Here is a 13,492-nt window from a genome sequence, read left to right on the forward strand (position 1 = left end):
TATATATATATATATATATATAGGCCTATATATAATAAAATATAAGTAGTTTATAAATAAGTAGTAAGAAAGTGCAGGCGGACTGGATTGTGGGAAGCGTATTTACTGTATTTTTCACTGAATTACTTAGCATTCTTGGAGCTTTGAAAGCTTTATATATTATTTTTATTGGTAAAAATCAATGTCTCTATGAAGAAAGTGAATGTGATTTTTACTTCCGTAGCCTTACTGTTGCACTCTATTGCATTATGCGTTTTTTGTGTTTCTCTGCTTCTTGCATATTCATATTGTGCATCCTTGCTGGGCTTCAGCGCACAAACTCATACACATCATCACAACATTGTTGTAATCCATATTTTCCCAAACACTGTGAAGCACGAGCTAGCAGAAGATGACCCTTTCAACACAAACAAATCTTTGCGAATGACTAATCAAGTTCTGGAGTCATGAGTGATGAGTTTTAATGAAAGCAACCACATAAAATCCTGTCTGGCAGCTGAATCTCTCTATATGGCGAAATAATGTAACAGTCCAGAACAAGAGTTATTTATACTGGCGGGTATGTTGAAGTGCTTTAGTCATTTGTTTTGTTCAATTTTCAAACTAATCAGAACTTGTAAAATGCCTTCAGCAAATGTAACTACACACAGACTGTGTAAATACAGTGCATACACAATTAAAAAGATGAGAAGAGGTTTGAGCGCATGTTCTTGAGAAAATAGAGTCGGAACAGACTTACAGTGCTATAGGTTTCAGTGAGGAGGTATATAAAAGCAGTATTGCAGAGGAAGGTCATTGGTAGTTATTGAGAGTAATGGAGCTGTACAGTTCATTGATTAGACACAGGTGATGCAGGATCTGTAATATGGTTCATATTCCTGTTGCAGTGAACCAATGCGGCCCAAAGCAGACGGTGACTAATCAGGTAAGAGACTGAATTTACTGGGCAGGTGCGGGAAGCTGACTTTTGTGCCCTTTGTGATAATAAATGTGCTGATGATGTCCTCTTCAAGATCTTGAGAAATAATTTGGTCCACAAAGGAACTGATCTGCTTCAGTGGTTTTGAAATACTCTTTATGGCCAAAAGTGTCCAGTGAGACTGCACCTTGTAGAGGAGCCCTGTGGCCACTGTGATTTTAACAACAGGAGACCCTTTAATGGTCATTTTATTTAAAGTTGCGATGAAACTAAAGTTGTGACGTACAAATGAGTGTAAAGGATTACTGAAAAAGAGAGAGAGAGACAGAAAAAAAAAAGTAGGATGGGGAATTGCTTCTGTATGCATTCTTTTTTGATTGGATTTTAAGACGTGGACATTTCAGGTATGGTATTTTGATTAAAAACTGAAAGTATAAATAAATAAATAAATAAAAAATAAAATATACATGGATGAATTGTTCACAGCCAGATATATAACATGCATTAGATAAAAATTTACAGAGAATAGGGTGAATTTTCATTTCATGCTGAATTTAATAATATTAAATAATGTAATAATAACATTTAAACATGCATTTAGATACAAATTTACAGTGAATAGGGTACATTTAGGATGATAGGGTGAATTTAATGCTGACTTTAATATAAAATAACAATATTATTTAAAAATGTATTATTTTTTATTAACTTAAATTTATTTAATAGTATTATTTTATTTTTATTATTATTTGAAGTGGCAGGGTTTAAGCAGACAAGCAGAAAATATTTGATTTTCACTGGAAAATCCAGTTATGACATTTAGATAAAAAATGTATCTTTCTTAATCTAAATTAATTATTAATAAACACATACATTTATTAACTGTTCACAGTAATCAAACATGCATTTAGAAAATAGAATGAATGTTATGTTGAACAGGGTGAATTTTCATTTCATGCTGACTATAACTATTAAAAAAAAACCATTAAATTTAATAATATTAATAAAAAATGTATTTAAATAAATGTAATCGTACTATTTAATAAACGAATATTAAACCATTTAAAAAAAATCCTTTACATTGTTATTGTTGACACCAAGAAATTTATTAAAATGTAATAATGTTTATTAATACATTTATTTGTACAGTGCTTTTCACTTTAAAAATTGTTCCAACGCAGTTATAGAGTTAAACAATTTTCTTTCACATACCCCCTACTACAACAACCATCCTGGTGTCCCCTGGGGGTCCCAGACAGGACCCTGATCTAGTGCAAACCCTAACTCTGTTGGTGATGGCTCTGCTTGTAGTAAAAAAAGCTTCCTGAAATAAACCGTGAATCTGAAGCACAAGGAACTGCAGAGCAATCAAACACCTTTTACCCAATCTCTGCCGATAACTCCCACTTGTGTGCTCCAGATCTCGGGTGAGGCGGCATTAACGTGCAAAGTGTGACCTTTTCCAATCAGACTGCCATTATACTCTCATCACAGTGAGAGCTCCCCTTTCATAAGACAGTATAAACAAGGCTCGCAAATTGGATTGTACACTCACTAGGAAAATTAAGCAAATGGCTGCATATTGAAGCCACATAAATAAAGCCAATTAGGCATTTGCACTCCATTGAGTACAGGCAGCTTTTCTCTCCCTCCTGCCTTAACTCGACAGGGTAGCAATATGCCCACGGACTAATCCAATGAGAAGGCTTCTGTCTTTCCACAAGCCCTCCGATCAAATAAGCACCAGAATAGTGTAAGTCAAGCACATAATGATGACAAGGCACAACTCCAAATGAACAAGAGAAGTGGACTGGGTTTACAGATTCAGGCATGGGAGAGCGAGACCAAGAGTCGAGCCCTGGTCTCAAACAGCTTGTTTAACTCCCAGCGGTACAAGAGCTGCCGGCCTACCAGCACAGGGATGGATGAGTGGACTCTGCTGCCAGCTGCCCCCGAGGATGAGAGGAAACAACCTGAATCTCACTTCAACACACACGCAGACTTCCATAATCACCTTGCTCTCAGCTCCAACACACCACTGACTCAGATAAGAGAGACAGCTGCGTGAGGGACAGACAGATAGACCTTGAGACGTGTCCAAAGAGCTGCGAGGCAGTGTCAGATCTTCAGGCGGGGGATTCATTTCCAGGTGAGCAGCCGTTATCTCACTGATGGATTTTGAAGAACTCCCAGAAATCCACAAAGGTCGTGATAAAACCGAAGCTGTACCCGAATTCTTTGACTTGCTTTCATAGTATAGGCCTACACTGAAACTGATAAACAACTTACCTTTTGACCACTGCTGAACTTAAAACTTTTTCTAAGAGTTTCATTTTGCTTACAGCGTGAAGAGAAAAAATCCGGCTATATAAAAAAGTAACGCTAGATGGCAAGCTTTTCAGCCAACCGGTTGCAAATTTAACAGCTTTTGGAAAATCAGTTGACTGCTGGGTGAACGTCATCACCAATTAACATTCAATAGCCAGACTGGCAACTAATAAATTTTTTAGCAAATCAGTTGCCACTATTGGTTGAAAACCACACCACCTAATTAATATTCATGAGCCACAATGACATAGGGCCTGTTCCCATACTCACACATGCAACATTTGCACCTGACCTATTTGGCTCAGGTGTTCAAGTGGATGTGAAGGGACAAAAAGTAGTTGCAAACGTTTTGCAAAATACACAGTCATCTCTGCACCAATACAATGGACAACACTTTACGTTTTACTACCAAATTATTATGTGTAATATTGAATTAATTTAAATCACACTAGAACGTTTTTCTCAACATCTCATGATTTTGAAGTTCAAGAACATGATGAATGATGGGAAACGCTTAGCCTCAAATATAGATTATGGATTTAGTGTGTTAAAGGGTTACTCCACCCCAAAATGAAAATTTTGTCATTAATCACTTACCCCCATGTCGTTCCAAACCCGTAAAAGCTTCGTTCGTCTTCTGAACACAATTTAAGATATTTTCGATGAAAACTGGGAGGCTTGTGACTGTCCCATTGACTGCCAAGTAAAATACACTGTCAAGGTCCAGAAAAGTATTCAGTTCAATTCAATTCAAGTTTATTTGTATAGCGCTTTTCACGATACAAATCGTTGCAAAGCAACTTTACAGCAAATTAAGTTTCTACAATATTTAGTGGTAGCTTATCAGTGGTGACTGTCAGTTAATGTACATATGGCAGAAATGTACGGAAAAATCTATTAAAGACGTAAAGTAATTGAAAATTGAAGTATGAAAGACATCGTCAAAATAGTCATAGAATGTTATGAAGCGACGAGAATACTTTTTGTACGCAAAGAAATAAAAAATAATTACTTTATTCAACAATTCGTCTCCTCTGCGTCACCGTAGCGCCATTTTTGAGAATATCCACTGAACATAAACTGCGTATACTGTTCTACTTGTCTGTGTCAGCCACACCACACGGATACGTTTTCTACGTTTATTTACGCTTTGATTTGAACGAAAACAGTGTATCCGTGTGGTGCGGCTGACACAGAACAGCATACGCAGTTTGCGTTCAGTGGATATTCTCCAAAATGGCGCTACGGTGATGCGGAGACGACGAATTGTTGAATAAAGTCGTTATTTTTATTTTCTTTGCGTACAAAAAGTATTCTCGTCGCTTCATGAAATTCAGATTGAACCACTGATGGCAGATGGACTATTTTGACAATGTCTTTCATACTTTTCTGGGCCTTGACAGTGTAATTTACTTGGCAGTCAATGGGACAGTCCAAAATATCTTAAATTGTGTTCCGAAGACGAACGAAGCTTTTACGGGTTTGGAACGACATGGGGGTAAGTGAATAATGACAAAATTTTCATTTTGGGGTGGAGTAACTCTTTAAGGGCACTGAGCTTTGGTGTTTTTCAGACCTGGGACAATCTTCCACACTTACTTCCTGTCACATGTACATAATCTCAAGTTGCCAAGAATGCAAATATGGGTACTTGGACAGACCCATAGTTCAGCAGGGGCATTTCCTACAGGAAAATTAGATGAGAAAATATTCAACAGTAGAAAAATAATGCAAAATTGACAAAATATGACATTAAAAATTGTATAAATCACTCATTTTCTTTTTCCTAACAGCGACCCCAGCTGTTAGAGGTACAGCAGAAAGTAGCGTTTCTCTTGCCTTCCCTCAGCCCATTTCAGGTAAGCAGATAACAGTAAGCACTGCATTAAAACAAATACATAATTAAATAACACGAGAAATTAAAAAACACTCAAGCTCTAAGATATGATCATAATGCCTTACAAATTTGCATGTTAATAGACAAACTTTATATTAATAGATTGTATAGTATAACACCAAACAGACTAAGTCTGGGTAAAGAATAAAAATGTTGTTGTATACACCCCTGCCCCCTTGATTATTGTTTTATGACATACTAAAATCACAAAAACAATTTATTAAAATGTTAATAAGTAAAATACAACCAAGAGGAACATCTTTTTTTAGCACTTAGACTTTAAAAAAAAGTCCACCCCAGTTTTTCAACAAGACCCAACAGTTCCTCAGCTCCTGTGGTCTTATGGGACAGCGAAGCATCCACTGGTTGCATCCTTGAAAATTTCAGCAATACATTCTGGTTTTATTTGCCTACTGTAAGAATACCAAAACATGAGACGGGGAAGTATGCCCATTAAGATGACCAGCAAAAAAGGGCTTTTGGACAGTAGCATTGCAGGACGACTTCAGTATTGACTGTGGCTTATTTGAGTCTCATTGATGTATGCAAGAGGGACGTGTAGGATAACCCAAAGGCCAGAATTACATAGAGCCTATGACACTGTGGTATTATATCTAATTCATCACTGTACTTACAGCCAGGTGCAGACAAGGGTTGCAATGCTTTCCCTAAATACACGATAACCTTCTTAAACAGAGCTCTAACAGCCAGAAGGAACGTGGAATAATCTGGTGGCCTTCAGGGTTATAGTGATAAAAGACTAGGGAAAAATGAGAGAGAAAGAGAGAAACAGACAGGAGAGAGAGTGTGAAAGAACGAGAGAGAGAGAAAAAAAAGAGATGAAAGCTGGGCAATGAAAATAGGATTGTGGGATCGACAGGCACGGGCGAAGAACATTGATTCATACATCTGCTGATAAGACTGCCAAAGTGCCAGAATAACTGCAAAATGACACAAGTTAAACTCTCTGATCCCATAGAGGAGCTAATCCACTGTTTTTACAAGGACATATGCCATATTCACACCTACAGTTGGGTCATTCTGATACGTCTCAATTAAAACACAGTTCTAAAATTAGATTTTATTTAATGCTTCTGAGTCACTCTTCCTCCAATTAAACACCCCCATTGTCAACATGAGATCCACCAGATATGAGACTGACCACCATAAAAACAAACCCTGCAGAGCTTCATCCATAGATATCAATCCATCAGCTGAGAGAATCAACTCACCCCGCACTTGCTGCCAGAATAGAACGACCATATGGATGCACGGGGAGCTTCATCCATCACTCCTACATTATCCCACCATCCTATACCCCGTTTTGCCACAAGCGCACCAATATGGAGCCATCAGTCAGCAGTATCGTTGGCAGGCTGACTATCCCTAATCATAAGACTAAGAAACTAATGAAGTTAATTATTCACATGATGGATCTTATATTATTCCATCTCTTCCATTATACAGACGGTTTCTCCCAGCCACATGTAGCAGTCAGACGGACGATCAATAAGCAGCATTTATTGGAGGCACGCGATCACCGATATTGATTTGAATGGAACCCATTCAAACATTGACTCATAAAAGCATCATGTCAAGCTATTTTTACATTGTGGTTTGCATATTCAGATGAATATCGACGACTACTGAGGATGAATCGAATCACCACATGCTTAATTATTGATTTATATGCACAAAATGTTAAAATAAAATCAAGCCGGACACAGTAGACAGTCTGTTATCCTCCTTTTATTTATATATATATTTTTCTCCAACATTTCCAATGCTAAAATAACAGACACAAGGGTATGGTGCATTAGTATTTGCATATGTTATATTTCTCATTATCAAAACAGATCGAAAGAGATGAACTTCATTAATTTCACTATTAAAGGCATCAGATCTGAAATGTCACACAGATTAGTTCCAATTCCCTTCAAAACATTCCCAATTCCAAACACAGTGACATAATCTATGCACAGAAATATTTACCCTGTAAAAATTCAACAGTTTGAATGAACAATGTGCCAAGTACCTATGCATCAGCAACGTACGATGCTATATTAAGCCGCATGACCCATTTAACAACAACTTTGATAAATGCTGCATTGTTGTATTGGCGGCATGAAACAAAGTCAAGCGTCAACCACTTCTCGACTCAAAAACTCTCACGGAATCGCGCTGCGCTGTCAGAGCTGATAACATCGAACGGTTCTCCAGAGATTTTGCCAGTGGCCCATACTGAAAAGTCCAAAAGCCAACAGGAAGCTTCCCTCTCCCAACAAATCCCCTAGTTTTGTGCCTGTCACGATAAACCCCTTTGTGCTATGCCCGTGTAAACTGAGATGTATTTGTCAAATAACACAGAGGAACAATCTCAAAAATGACTGTGGTGATGAAATGGACGTTTGTGCTCTAAAAACTACATCTAAACAACATTAGCTCGATTTTAATGGCAACATCCATTTGAAGGGACGATCGTCACATTTATGGGCCTGTACGATTCACACGGTTAAAACGACACGCTCTAGTCTCCACTTTGGGATGTTATGATAAACGATGAGAATATATCCACGTTGCAGGCTATTGGTCCTCATGAAGAATTGGTCTACTTAGAGTCAAGACTGTTAAAACCATTTCAGACGCACCCCAGTGGACCTCTTTTGCCGCAACAGCCGCGTGTCTCGTAGATTTCAGGCTGAGTGCTTTCAATTACTCGAATGCCATTGAATAAAACCTCTCCTTATCTGTTACGAATTACATCAATCGTGTTCAACAAGGGAAATTAGACAAAGCTGGAGAATAAAGCCGTCACTACAGCAGCCATGAGGCATCTGCTGCTAAGGGGAATGTAACAGGACAGTGAAATAAATTCACATTAAGAGAGGAATTGGAACACAAGCACAAGATGCGCCCTGGGAAAAGGACGTTCCCCCTAAAGCCTGTGTTCCAACTCAATGTGCCCCAAAGCTGCTGCGGAGTCTATGAGTGCTCTTGAATATAGAGTCATCGATCCTCGTTGGCCTCAATGGAGCTCACTTCAGCCCAAACCACCTGGGTAACTATTCTCCACCTTTACATGATACACAGCTCAAGTGTAAGGCTCAGGAGACGAGGTTGGTTCCATTCTTGCACTTATTTTCCCAGTAACAGACTGGGCCATTGGTCAGAACATTGGGTATGTGTGACACAGCTATGTATCTTGAAATAAATTGAATTTCGCTTGATAATTCAAGTAAGATACTCTGTGCAATAAGACTTTTATATGTAAGGGAAGGATTGTGCATGATTTTTTGAGAATTTCTTTCCAGTTATAGAAAATGTATGTAAGAATATTTGAGTTTATGTAAACGATCACGATCAGTTATGAAACAGCTTTAACGTGATTAGGAATGCATCTAATTAAGTCTCTTTCTGTCATTAATTTATTGCTTATATTTTCAGTGTAAATCTTTTAGTTTTTACTACATTCATTAATATTAAAGACTAACAAACATTTCTCTGTCAACAGCATAACACTAGCTCATATCCTCATCACGTATGAATTTAATGGTGATTGAGGATCACAAAACCACACATATGACACTAAAGGCAAAGGATTCAAGCTTGAAAGTAAAAATATTTCTAGATTCATCCGTTATTCGAGATTCTGTCAAAATAAGCTCAACCTTCCTCCTTTAATGCATGCTGCTTCTAAAAGGTGTTAGACTCCATATGTAACTGAGTGAATGTGTGTGTGTTTAGCCTTGCAGGGATTGGCAGTGGTGATGTGTTATGTTCCCTGCTGTTGGCCTTCATGATATCTATTCGGTAATCTCCAGAATAAGATCGTCTCCTTCCAGAGTGCTGTCGGCGGTCACGTAGATCTTGGCCACGGTGCCGGAGAGCGGCGAGTTCACCACCATCTCCATCTTCATGGCGCTGAGGACGCAGAGCGGTTGTCCTTTCTCCACCTTCTGGCCCTGCTTCACTTTCACCTCCACCACCTTACCAGGCATGGGAGCGCCAATCTGTCCACGAACGTCCTTCAGGGCTTTAGGGTGGAAATGCATCTCCTGCAAAAACAGGGAAGTTTTTGATTTTGACAAAATTTGATTTGGGTTGGCAGGGACATCGGTTTCATTTACACATTGCATTTATTTAACCAACTATTCTCAGGAAATACAACCATGCTGAATATATATGGTTTATGAGGACACACTTTATTTATTTTAATTTATTTTTAAGTGTATTCTATTTATCTTTTTAATTTGTGTGCGTGTACATATACATACATATATATATATATATATATATATATATATATATACACACACACACACACACACACACACACACACACATTTATGTATATATTTATATACACATATACACACAACAACAAAAAAAAGTCCACAATGTAATTTTTTGTATACATGGTGTATAAGAAAACTTAAATATAAAAATGCCACTAGACCGCAATTACACTAGACTATACTGTGAAATTTAACACATACATACAGTATGGAGTTACATATGAAGGCTACACATTAAATATTTATTAACAAATATCAGTTAGCACATTAACTATGGCAGCCTAGCAAACTAAAACAAGCTAAATAAACTAAATAGAAAAAAGAAATAAAAACTAAATGTAAAAAATCTAAACTATAATAAACCTATAACTGAAACTAATGGCTGGTTTCATGTGGTAGTAAAATCTGTACAGAAAAATCCCATCTCGACAATAGTGCTGTCAGGACACTGGATATGGCTCATAAAATCACGACTGTACCAGTTTTATTTACATAATTTACATAATTTACTTCTTGTCACTCCACTCTCTAGCAGTTGATACAAAACTTAGCCAAATTTCACTAAAAGAAAAAAGACAGAAAAACACCTTCATAGCCACGGTGTCTTTGACCAGGACAGATCTCAGCTGACCATTGAGCTCGAAGAAAACCTCTCTCTGACCGGCTTTATTAAGGTCTCCTAGAGCCAGAGCCTTGATATGAAGCGTCTTGCCTCGCTCCAACTCCACCTGAGACAGACAGCAGAGATATGAGGGAGAGGAAATAAGGAACTTACGGCTGGAATGTAGAAATGACACTTATAATCATGGATGACAGGAAGATTTATGGCACAGTAACAGCAAATAAAAATGTGATGCTACTTCTGTTTAATAACTGGAAATGTTTTATTTCTTAAAAAAATAAATCCTTCCACCTCAAACTCTTCAGCAATCTTGGGTCCATCCAGGAAGAGTCTAGTGTCCAGACAATCCACAGGCCCAAAGGTTCTGGTGAACTCTTTAAACTCCTGGAACACTTTGGGGTACATGGCCGCGGACATCACATCCTCCGGGGTGATTTCATCACCGTGAGAGTCTCGCAGCTGCTTCTCCAAGGCCTGGAAGTCCATGGGGGGCAGGGAGGCTCCAGGACGTCCTTCCACACGGGGAAGAGACTTCAAAACCTGTGCCACAAATAAGTGATGAGAACCTGAGAAAAGAGCAGGTGCCTGAACACACAATAAACGTATATTTCCTCGCTGTAATTTCAAGCTGCTCGTAAGTAGATGATGTAGAGCGTTTGCAATCCCCCTGAGCCCCACACTGAATCCGAGAATATTTATAACCGATCATTACCAGGAGCAGGATTAATCTCTCCCTATCGCTTCATTTAAATGAATTTAAGAGGCTGAAGAATCAAGTGCGAGAAGCCAAGAATTAAACTCGAAATGACAAAATGTAAATTTTGATTCGGCAAAACAAAGAAACACCACAGACCTAAATAAAACTATTTTTAACGCTTGCATAATGACGAACAATATTAATGTTACAAAACAGATGGGGAAAAAATAAGGCCACTTTGCTCAAATATGTTTGTTATCTAAATTACATGCAAAGCAGATGGCCTACTAATTCTGAAAAAGAGGCATTGTAAATAAATTAGCTGCATACTTGCATGCGCAGAAAAGCTTTAACGCAGGCATTGTTCATTTCTGATGTGAGACACATTTGTCAGGGAAACTGCTAATCTTGCACAGGAATGGCTGCTGGGTAATTGGGGCATTCAAGACAAAAGGAATGACATGGTTTTGCCTTGCGTATCTCTGACAAGCACAACACAGTGTTAATGCACTCTAGAGACTGTAGGGAAACCCTCTCAAGACAGACTTCACTGCGATCAACCGAATCTCTTCAGCGAGAGAGCTGAAGCTTATTTTGCTCACCGCAGAGATATTCAATAACTTGTATTCCTGCAATACTGTACCAAACAGGTTCAAGCTCAAGTTGAGCAGAGACTTACACTCAAGTTCAACTTTAGTCATTTAAATAATAAATTCTAAATCCTTCATCTGACCCTTTCATCTTCAAGCAAAACTCTGGCCCCATACAAGACAGTAATTCCATATTTCTAACCCTGGGGCAGTATTACAGAAACTTCCTATCTTAATTTCTGACTAAAGCTTTGGAAAATTTCTATTTCCTAAGTGAAATCACCATGGTTATTAAACAGATAGGATATGATTCTGAGTTAAGGGCCAGTCAAGCTAGACTTTGAACATGCAAAGTTTTCTATGACACTGCAACAGATCATGCTCTGTGGCACCAGAAATTCAACATTTAACATAATAATAAAGCCAGAATATAAAAATAGACAATCTACCTCACTTTCATGCAATGCTGCAAACCTGTAGCTGTAAAGTTTATTGTTTGTAATTCAGTTACATCAGTCACACGTCTTCACGATATTCAGTGATGGCGCCGAAACTGATGGCTGCCTCCGTGGCGTGTTCCGCAGTTGTTTTTATGTTTTTGTTAGTTTGTCCTGTCTTTAGTTATATCCCTGCAATCAGTTTCACCAGAGACGAATTGCTGGACATTCGGCAGTACACACCACCCGATATTTCACCGGTTTTCGACTATTCTGATGTTTTGCTGGACATTGTAGCCGGGGGAGCTGCGGCGCTGATCAAACGCTTCAGGACTGCCTGAGCTTCACGAGCGCGCCGGCTCGCTTCCCCCGTCTGCGCTGTGGAAGCTTCTGTCACGAAAACAAATTCCTCATATGTGTAAACATACCTGGCAATAAAGCTCATTCTGATTCTGATTCTGATTCATGTGATTCCAGGGTTATTATAGATAACAAAAACTACAACCTATTCATTTATATAGTCATTTTTCTTGTTCAGTAACTTGATGTACTAAAATAACATTAAAATAATAATAAAAAAGAAAATTGCGCTGTGCAGGTGGTACCTTTGATCTGAAGGGCTCCGGGAAGCCTCCATGGGGGATGCCGATGTGTCCTTGCAGGAACTCCACCACAGAGAGGGGGAAAGACAACTCATCCGCTCTCTCCTCCACCTCTGCCTGAGTCAGAGAATTCTGCACCATGAACTGCGCCAGATCGCCCACAATCTTAGAGGAGGGTGTCACCTGAAGGAAGGGGAAGAGAGGAGAAGGACAGCTAAGCGAGAAAGGAAAGACATGCTTGCTTAGGCCTCCATCGCTACATCTCAGCTCTCCGCCAGGCTTATCCGCCCTCAGGCCGTCGGGCCAATCTGAACTAGGAATAAGAGCGGAAACAGAGTGCAGTGGCAAACAGAAACACGGCTTAGGGAGAAGATAACATTCGTCGTGAGGACAAAAGGGAAAAAGAATGGGAGACAGAGAGAACGGAGAGGCGCTAATGAAACCCAGCGCTAATGTGCTTTATGTTAACCAGCGCGCAGCTCGGCCTTCTGATATTGACAATATTAACAGCGAGGGGACTCCGAGAACAGAAAGCCGACTATCTTCCATCATTTAATTAAGCTCAGGGAAATGAAAAGCAGCAAGGCGAGACCAAATGCTCACAGACGCCTTTGATTGGAGGAAATCAGTCAGAGCCTCTCAGAAACACAACAGATAAGCTTTGCTTAAAGCTCTTCCCAGTTGATCTGTCTCTGGGCCATAGGAGACAGGGACAGGATTATTTATTCGCTCCTTCTTTCTGCCCCTCTTTTTTAGCCAAGTTATTTTTATTCAATTTCATCTGGAGATTGAGACGGTTGCAACGGAATAAGGGGGATGAGGAGGTGGAAGGAGAAAAGAGAGAGAGGAGAGCAGGCAATTAAATCTGCGATTCAGAGAGGAGCTCTTGGGTCCACGGTGCTCATGATCTTGTGAGCGTGAGCGGATTTCACGAGTGAGGGTGAGACCCTTCTGAGCGCAGGGGGTGATAATTAAGCCTTATTTAACCAGGGAGAATGTTACATATGAGCGATTTAAACGGCGGCGCTCGTGGTGGTCACGTGATGCGATTACAGCGTATGAACAATCTTAAACGTTCCATTCATTGATGGAAAAAGGGGGGGGG

At 39.2% G+C, this 13,492-nt stretch overlaps 1 protein-coding gene across 1 annotated transcript in view; it reads right to left on the reverse strand.

Moving 5' to 3' along the window:
• Positions 1-6,873: 6,873 nt before the first annotated feature.
• The window catches only part of LOC107699965 (pyruvate carboxylase, mitochondrial-like), a 20,882-nt gene continuing 14,263 nt past the window's right edge, over positions 6,874-13,492 (reverse strand). Inside the window, exons 7-10 of the mRNA XM_016501429.1 lie at positions 12,391-12,570; positions 10,353-10,601; positions 10,027-10,167; positions 6,874-9,199 (exon numbers count right to left, since the gene is read on the reverse strand). Of these exons, the coding sequence (XP_016356915.1) occupies positions 8,948-9,199; positions 10,027-10,167; positions 10,353-10,601; positions 12,391-12,570 (822 nt within the window). The 3' untranslated portion in view covers positions 6,874-8,947. The remainder of the gene's footprint in view (positions 9,200-10,026; positions 10,168-10,352; positions 10,602-12,390; positions 12,571-13,492) is intronic.

The sequence above is a fragment of the Sinocyclocheilus anshuiensis genome, unplaced genomic scaffold (assembly GCF_001515605.1).
Source record: "Sinocyclocheilus anshuiensis isolate Anshui unplaced genomic scaffold, SAMN03320099.WGS_v1.1 scaffold1023, whole genome shotgun sequence".
In the NCBI taxonomy this organism is placed as follows: domain Eukaryota; kingdom Metazoa; phylum Chordata; class Actinopteri; order Cypriniformes; family Cyprinidae; genus Sinocyclocheilus; species Sinocyclocheilus anshuiensis.